Source organism: Lathyrus oleraceus, chromosome 2, assembly GCF_024323335.1.
Source record: "Lathyrus oleraceus cultivar Zhongwan6 chromosome 2, CAAS_Psat_ZW6_1.0, whole genome shotgun sequence".
NCBI classification, from domain to species: Eukaryota; Viridiplantae; Streptophyta; class Magnoliopsida; order Fabales; family Fabaceae; genus Lathyrus; species Lathyrus oleraceus.
This window is the reverse complement of record NC_066580.1, coordinates 461905993-461915038: the sequence shown is the minus strand read 5'-3', so window position 1 is coordinate 461915038 and position 9046 is coordinate 461905993. Positions and strand designations below refer to the sequence as shown.

Genomic DNA, 9046 nt, shown 5'->3' with positions numbered 1-9046 from the left:
TGCTTAGGGTAGTCTTTTCATCTCCTCCCCACTTCTTAAATTTCAAAATCTCTCCCTCTTTTCAAAAACCTTCTTTGCTTATAATTTCAAACTTAGACTTTGTTTTAATGATTAGAAACTTTGGCCTTATGTCAATGAATTTTCAAATTCTTTCTTAAGTCAAAGTTGTAAATAAACTTAATCATATTGACTTAAAATTTCAAAAAGACAAAAAGAACTAATAACTTAATTCAAGCTTTTGGCCCTTTGTGCCTTTTCATTTAAAACTTTTGTTAAAAAGCAACTCATCAACTTTAAAATTGTTACCACGAACTACGAGGTTTTTATCCCTCATTTTTATGTTGGTACGTAGGCACAAGTCCGAAGATCTTGTCAAACACAAAAACATAATTAATGAATTATTTTCTCATCCCTACACTCTATTTTTTCTCAAACATCATTTATACCAAAAACACATGCACACATAAAAAAGGGCTCCCTAGGAGTACCTAGGACACTTTGGGTGCTAACACCTTCCCTCTGTGTAACCAACCCCCTTACCTGTAATCTCTGACATTTTATTAGTTTTGATTTGAAAACTTTTTATCTTTGGGTTTTGTTCGTGCTTTTCTCTTTTCCTTTGGAAACAATAAAAGCGTGGTGGCGACTCTGGTTTTATTGATGTTAAGCTTATCCATAGCTTGATGATCATGAATTTACCGCTACAGGAATTAAGTGGCGACTCTGCTGGGGAGTAGTCCTCAGTGGGTTTATCCTACTTTTTTTAAGTGTATATATTTGTATATTTGATGTTTGTATATATGTTTGTGTCATATAATCAGTCTGTTGTGCTTGGTGATCTATGAGTGGTGAGATAAGTTCTAACCCGAGCTTGAGTGTAATTAAGATAGGAGGATGGTATAGTCATGTTCAACTTGTGTGGAGTAGTCCTAACAACTTGGCTTGAGACCCATCTACTAAGTGAAGACCTCTTTGGAGTTACTAATGTCACACAAGTTATTTGTGGTTAGGCATTACTTTCTTTGATTTGGGGTCCGAGAAGTTGAGGATTGTAGAACATTTAATCCAACTTGGCCTATTTAGGATGTAGTGTGGAGAATGTTCAGATGTAGACCTGATAACAGTTGTTACGCTATACTTCCTTGTTCTGTCGAGCAACCTCCTTCGACACAAGTAATTACAATTCAACAATCGTCAATTGTATTGGAAAAAGTTGGATGCATTGGAAGCTTCAAATCCTGACAAATTGCAAATAATGAGGGAAGAATATACATGACGACAAGGTTAAGGATTTTTCATAATATGCGTGTTATCTAATTAATCTCATCGGTAAAATTCTAGATGAAATGGATGAGGGCTCTATTGTTTTCAGGCCTGGAGAGAATAACGGGGAAGCCCATATATTAGCCCAACAAACTATTACAAGCAAGAATCACATTCTCGAGAATTTAACTTGCCACCCCCCACTTGAACCTGACACCCCCCATTTCATATGAATAGACAATAATGCCTCTACAACAATTTTTCACTCATTTTTCCAAATTCACCTCTCACACGCGCATTTTTGAATACTCTAGGGCAATACTGGAAATTTAGAAATACCTACTAGAAGTTTCAAAAACAGTATGTTTTTTACCAAAAGTTTTGATATTTGCATGATTATGTACCATAAATTTCAGAATTTTTGGTAATTTACATGAAAAATTCACAATTTGCGGTATAAAATGACTTGCAAATTCCCATAAATTTGTTTATAAGAACTTGGTTTTCTATCAGAAATTACAGAATTTTCAAAAAAAAAATGGAAAATTGTAAATTTCTAGTAGTTATTGATTTTTTTTTATTTTTTCTGTTTTATGTAGTGAAAAACAAGGGTATGGATGACACTATTGCAGGCAGAGCGACATATAGAGAGGCAGACCAGGATAGGACTGTTGAGGTTGAGTCTTCGCAGATACAGGTTGGGCGAGTGGTTCCAATCGGTTCACATCGAAAACAGTTGGCCGAGCAGGTGCAGTTCCATGCACCCCGTAACACCTGATGCCGAACGGTTAGATTAGTTGAGCAACCCATAGATGATGATGAGATTGATCATGCTCAGGATGTGCATGATCCATCAGTCAAGACAGATGTGACACATATTGCTGATGAGATGGTTGTTGATGAGGCAGTTGCTGATGTGGTCTAGCCAAATGTCTATGTTGCAGATGAGGTGGCCCAACCTGATGCCGTAGTTGTTGATCTGGTCCCATCAGCTATTGTTGACATAGAGGTCACGACTCCTTCGACCGAGTCGTCTGTGAAAACTGATGGAGGATTCCCAAAAGGACCCATTGACCGATCGATGTTAATCGGGTATGATGACCATGTAGAAAACCAACTATGGAAGGGAGAGGTATATATATTTTATGTTTAAATTTGATTTATTATTATTGTGTCATGAAAGTTAACTGCTAGTTTTTTCAAAATTATTTGTTATAGGATCGTCTCCCATTAATTGTGACATCGCATGAGTCGAAGCTGAAGGGCTTTCCGAAGACTCTGATGCCCGAGGAGGTCATCCGTATTGTAGGTGATTTTGAGCTCCTTGATTTTTCCCACTACTCCCTTGCCATGCTCGACGCTCCACTACTTACTTCTTTTGTTGAGAGATGGCACTAGGAGACATCTTCATTTCATCTTTCGTTTGGGGAGATGACTATCACTTTGGATGATGTCTTCTCATTGTTCCATCTTCCAATCGTCGGTAGATTCTGGATGGCTCTTGTTATTAGCTCGTCACTTGCATGTTTGACTGCTGCACAATATTTGGGAGTTTCTAAGGAGGTTGTGCTAAATGAGTCTAACTTTAATAAGGACGCTCACCTTCAGATGTTTTGGCTTCAGATAAGTACGAGGAGCTTGTTGCAACACAGATGTATGAGGTTGTTGCTAGGGTGTACATGCTACATCTAGTAGCTTGTACTCTTTTTTTGCAGACAAGTCAGGTGTTTATATTGATGCCCGATACGTTTGGCTCTTCAGTAGCCTCAACGTTACCAGTTGGTCTTGGGTTTGTGTTTTGATGACCATCTTGTATACAACACTTGAAGTGGCGACAATATTTGAGAGCATGCAGCTTGCTAGTTATTTGAGTCTACTATAAGTATACTTGAAATTATTATTTATTGTTGATTTCTTATTTGATTGTTACGAATAACATTTCTTAATAATTATTTGTTGTGTATGTGTTATACTATCAGTGCTGGATATACGAGCATTTCCCCCACCATTTGTGACAATATGGTGCAACATTCCCTAGTGGGGGGACAATAGGCTAGAAGATGGAGGATTAGGTAGTCACACCCTAGTGGTATTGCTGAGTACAAAAGGAGGCTAGATGCGCTGACTGTATATGATGTCATCTGGCCACCGTACACTGATCATAGAGTCCACCATGAGTTTGATGTCTCTTCTTTATATTCATGTTATATGCGGTGGGATACTATGGTCACTAGACACTTGCCTGAGAGGTGTCTGCGACAATATGATTATGTTCAAATCATCCAATGACCAATTTCGGATATACCATATGTGGGCATTGACAGGTGGTTTCAGAGTAACATCATTAGCTTTTGTCGTGCCATTAGAAATCACGTAGTTCCTGTTCAACATGCATCGTAGTGTAAGGATGGTTAGTTATAGTGGTACTTCATTGTATCACACCCACACATCATCCCACCTGTTGAGCGTATAGATGATGTTAAGCCTTAAGATGTTAGGGCACCTGTCGATGACGTGTCGTCACCTCCTACAATTGAAGCTGATGACCGGCATCTCCTCTAGATGATTGTAGTTATTATACATAACCTCATGGGTTTGGAAAACCTAGATGACGAGATTTATATTGGATTATCTTATGCTGCACACATAGCCTGTGGGGGGCATATTTATATATTATTGTTATCTTTATGTATTATTTGTATATTACGTGTAACATTACTCCGACATCTTCATCTGAACTTTTGTATTAGATGATATTTTTTATCCTCCATTGATGCAACATCAACATAAACTAACATTTGGCAATGGATTACATAACTTAAACATAACTTAAAAAACGATGATAAATAAGAAAATCTAGACACTACCAGATGATTATGGATGTCTCATCATCTTAATTATGTCGTCGTCAGACTTTGAAATCTTAGCATCTAACTCGATCGGCCCATTTGTTAACCTACAACGAAATGATCTCCACATACCCTTCACATCTTCATCGGTCTTCAACTCAATAAGGTTGTATTTCACTCTTCCGTTAGTATCAATCCAATCTCCACGAAACTCGATTTTTCTAACCTTCTTGTTTTCAGTATCAAGCAATAATTAATTCAACTTGGACGTCAAGGTGGCGAGAGATGTGGTGTCATCCGAAAGTCGGAACTCTGCGGGAGGTGGAGCTCCGTTCAAGTACACTTTTGCCTTAATAAAAAATTAAGGAAGCAACATTTTGAGATGTTTTTATCAAACAACAGCCGATCCCCCTATTTATACAACTTTGCATTCATTCTAGTTCATACAAAATTGTCGGTGCAATCTCAACCGTCTAAAACTGTCAACAAAATCTCGAACGTTTAAAATTTCAAACAAATAACACTACCAAAAATTTCACTTTAGTTGAAATTTCTAGTATAAAATTATAATTTTAGAATTTTCAGTATAATTTATAAATACCCAAAATTTTCATAAATTCCAATATATCAAAATATTAAAATATACTATCGAAAATTTAGTATATACCAAAATTCTAATATGCCTATCAGAATTTTTTTACATAAATTTTATTCAATTTTTTATCAAAAGACAATTTTGAAATTTTAAAAATATGGGATGTCTAATGGTGGGAAGTTAAATTCTCCACGTTCTCCTTATAGGCCCAAATCTAATGTAACCCAAATGTTTTAGAAATATTAGCGGTGATTGGTTTAAAAAAATTAAATTGAAAAAATAAAATATAATAAACTTAAAAGAGGTTATCAATTGTTGACATAGGGGATGCATTGAGACAAAATATTGGTCAACAGTATTTAGTCATTTACTATATTCTATTATATAAAATTGTAAATTTTATAAAATATATATTTAAATATGAATTAAAACAATAACTAAATCTAGATGGAAAAATTAATATTCTCTCCATAAATTAAATCATTCTCTAATTTCATATTTACATTGAAGAGAGACTAAGAGAGAGTTGGAGAGAAATCAGCGTGACATTGGTAGCTGTGATTGCTTTTGGTCTTAGCTTTTTGGTTCTTTGAGGTATACTATATTCTTAAACTCAACTTTTCATTTTGAAGTATGAAATTAATCATTAATTTTTGTATACATGATTACTTTTGAATATTTATCAGATCTGCTCTATACATGATTACTTTTGAATTACTATTGGTATATATGGGTGTAAGATGTATTGTATCAGAGTTCATATATGGTTGTTGTTTTGCGTTCATGCAGGTAACAAGCTAGTAAGAATGAGTCATCAATTCCGTTTGGTAAACGGGAACGAAGACGGAAGCCCAACTCGTGATGCAAGAGCTCTAAGATATTCGCTGGCCTTTAATTCTCCTTCTTTGGTAGCTTTCAACAATCGCACAGAATCAGCTAGAACTGCTGCATCAACTCAGGTTGCAGCGAGTACATCACCATTTCAAAGAAATAATAATTTCTCGTCTTCTGGAGCAGATTCATCGTCTTCTTCTCGAAGTCTAGGTTGGGGGTTTGATGGTTTTATCGCTCCACAACCACCACCACCACCACCGCCGCCTTCTTTTGATCCTTCAACAAATATCCGGCTAAACCCTCCTCCGCCGGCTACTGGACCGGAGTTCATTACTGCTATAGAATCTGATCAGTACGTGCAAACTGAGACATCATTGACTAGATCAAGAAATCTTCCTCGCGACAATATCCACATTCTCACCTCAACTTCTCATGAACTTAGGACTCAGAGAAACAGGCTTAGAAATGAGGTATTTTTACATTATTTTCTTAATTTTCTATCAATGATATTGGAAGTTTAATGCTGTAATTTATCATAGATATGAAATTTATCATAGAAATCTATCTTAATTGGTATTATAATGTTTATTACCTTAGCATTTTGTTAGTCAAATAGAACTTAAATATTTGAGAACGAAATATATGGAACAGATTCTTAGCACCCTACAACATTTACGCAACGGTGGCTCCGTGCGAATAGAGGTAAGTAAATTTTAATACAATATATATTTTTAGATATTTTTCTTATTACTAAATTATTTTTTTAATATTATTATACTAAGTCTTTTTCGCATATATTTCACTTCATTTTCATGTATCTTGCAAATGTGACACAGGATTTGTTGATATTGGATCTTTCAATTGTGTTAAATGTGCTTGATTCTCAAGAACATATCCACATGCTATATGAGGTACAAAATATTGTGTAGTTATCAATGTATGGTTTTATTATATATTTTTATATGAAATTCGTACTCAATTTATCTTTTTAGTCATAGTCATAACTCATCATGTTCAAATTTATTTTAGAATAAATAAGTAAAGCAAGAGTTGAGGTTAATTATGATTACTAAACAAAATTTCAATTAGAAATGATAAATTAAAATAATGTACAAGTGATTTTAACCTTGAGGAACACATCGAAAGGATCGAGATAGGAAAAACTAATATGTTTTGCCTTATAAACTAATTATTTGAAGATGAATTAAGTTTCATGTTAAATTAAAATTATAATGCATTAGCACGTCCACTTCTCGTAACCTACCTTTCACTTTTATGTTTATTAGGAAGACTATATGGAAGGGGAGATAAGGATTAATTGGTGACACATATACCACCTTGAATGCATGAAACAATGGCTGCTAGTGAAGAATGTTTTTTCCAATATGTAAGCAGACATCTCTGGAAGTGGATGAAGATGATGATGAAAGTGATTGATAATTGATTTCAAGTGCTTTGGCTGTTATTTTCAGTTTATTCTTTTTCTTTTGTTTGAAGTATCAAAGGCTTTTTTATTATGTAATTTGAACGAATTTTTTGAGTTATGAAAACTCACTTGGACAATTGAATGGTTGAATTTGAAGTTCCTTCATTTTTGTTGGAATATGAAATGTTACTAAACGTTGTGTTGTTAACACACTTATGATTTCTAAATGAGCTAACATTTCTACAATACAATGAGTATAAGAGATACTCTAATACTGTTGGCTTACACTTATCTTATTGAAGACAGAACATGCACCAATAACAACAATTAGAAAATTTGTTAGCGAGGCTTTCTACAGTTCTATTTTATAATATCTGAATCCAATAGTTGTATAATTGGATTTTTGTTGTTGTATTTGATAGATAATTATGTTAGCTATTTCTACCTATATTCTTGAGTCTAAATTTAAAATATACACATGCAAGCGCGTGCATACATATTTATCTTTTTAGGATCAAATCTAAAGATTTCAAAGGTTCAATATGAATTATCCAATAAATACTCAATCTAGCGCCACAACATGTATGATTTTCATTTTCATATTTCACAATATTTTTTAATTATTCACAAACTATCTTAAACGTTTGAGGGCTAACATTGTAGATCCATCCTTTCCAACACACTAGAGTGGCGTGCACCATCACTTCAAGGGTCTGAATCATCAATTCTAATTTCACAACTGAACAATGGCGTCGTACGTGGAAATCAACATTTGATTCCTATAAAATTTAACTATCAGATCTTTTCATTCTTGATCTCCACATATTTAATAGTCACGATCAAATGGATGCAATCCCAAATGTTCATGAGTCGAGCTTTGCTCTAGTTCTCCCCATCGATACCGTTGTAGGAGATTTATTCGTTCAAACGGAACTTCTCCCGCCATCCTCAAGCAAATATGCATCTCCATGCAAAGAGCATGGAGATGGGAGACCGATCCTAGGATTTCTAGATAGAGAGAAATTAGATGGTAGTTCTTACGCATACCTTCCCCTAACTATCACCCCGTCATCGTTAACCATTTCTTTAGTAGATGATGAAATCTCTTGTAGTATGATCTACCTCGAGATCCTCGCGAGGCTTGGATTAAGACTACAATATCTAAAATCCTGCAAAGATCAAACTCTACTTGCTTTTAACAACGCTTCCACCCACCCTTGCAAACAAATCTATCTTCCAATTACCCGGGGGAAATGAGATGAACGAAGAATGCTGAACGTTTTCTTTTTCGTGATCCCATGTAAAACTGTGTACAACGATATCTTAGGACGACCACTTCTAGCAGTGTTAGACACTATAGCATATCTTATACATTTGAGGTTGAAGTATCGTGACGAATCTGGGTTACATGTCTAATAAATTCCGACCTCATTGGATCTCCTCAAATACAAGAAATAATTATGAAGAAAACCATTGCTTCCTCTATCGTCCAAGGAGAAAAGTCGTGAGGACATAGTCAAAGGACAAACGTAGTCGACTTCGACACGCGCAACGAAGAGTATCCATTGAACGATGAATTAGAGTTAGATAGGATCAAAGCTAAAAGCCTAAAACCAATCTTGTATGACAATTTTAAGACACTTCAACTGAGTAGCAACCCCTTGAGCATTGTAAAGATAAGAGCCAACCTACCAACACAATCAAAGAAGGATTAGTGAATTTTTTAAAGATCTAACGCTAACCTTTTCGCTGCTTTGCCCATGAGATACCAAGGATAGATCCCAGTATGGAATGCCACCAACTAATCATTGATCACGGTTCTTGCTACGTATCTTAAAGGCGATAGCGATAGTCCCCTAAGAAGGCAGAAAGAATTGTGTAGATTTTCCAAAGGTTACTAGGAGCTAATTTTATCTTCGAGCTAAAGTATACCAAATGGATGTCTAACGTGGTGCTAGTCAAGAATGCTTATGGGAAGTAGATAATGTGTGTTGACTAGACTAACTTGAACAAGGCATGCCCTAAAGATTCTTATCTTCTTACCCCGCTGAAATGTTTGGAAAAAGAAGAAGTTGTTCA

The 9046-nt window shown here is 35.2% G+C and overlaps 1 protein-coding gene across 1 annotated transcript; it reads left to right on the top strand.

The window, feature by feature from the left end:
• Positions 1-5164: 5164 nt before the first annotated feature.
• LOC127120407 (uncharacterized) lies at positions 5165-7137 on the top strand. Its single transcript, XM_051050826.1, has 5 exons — positions 5165-5301; positions 5497-6011; positions 6193-6243; positions 6378-6452; positions 6828-7137. Exons 2-5 carry the CDS (start codon positions 5514-5516, stop codon positions 6864-6866), a joined length of 663 nt encoding a protein of 220 aa, XP_050906783.1. The 5' UTR covers positions 5165-5301; positions 5497-5513; the 3' UTR covers positions 6867-7137.
• The last annotated feature ends 1909 nt before the right edge of the window (positions 7138-9046 follow it).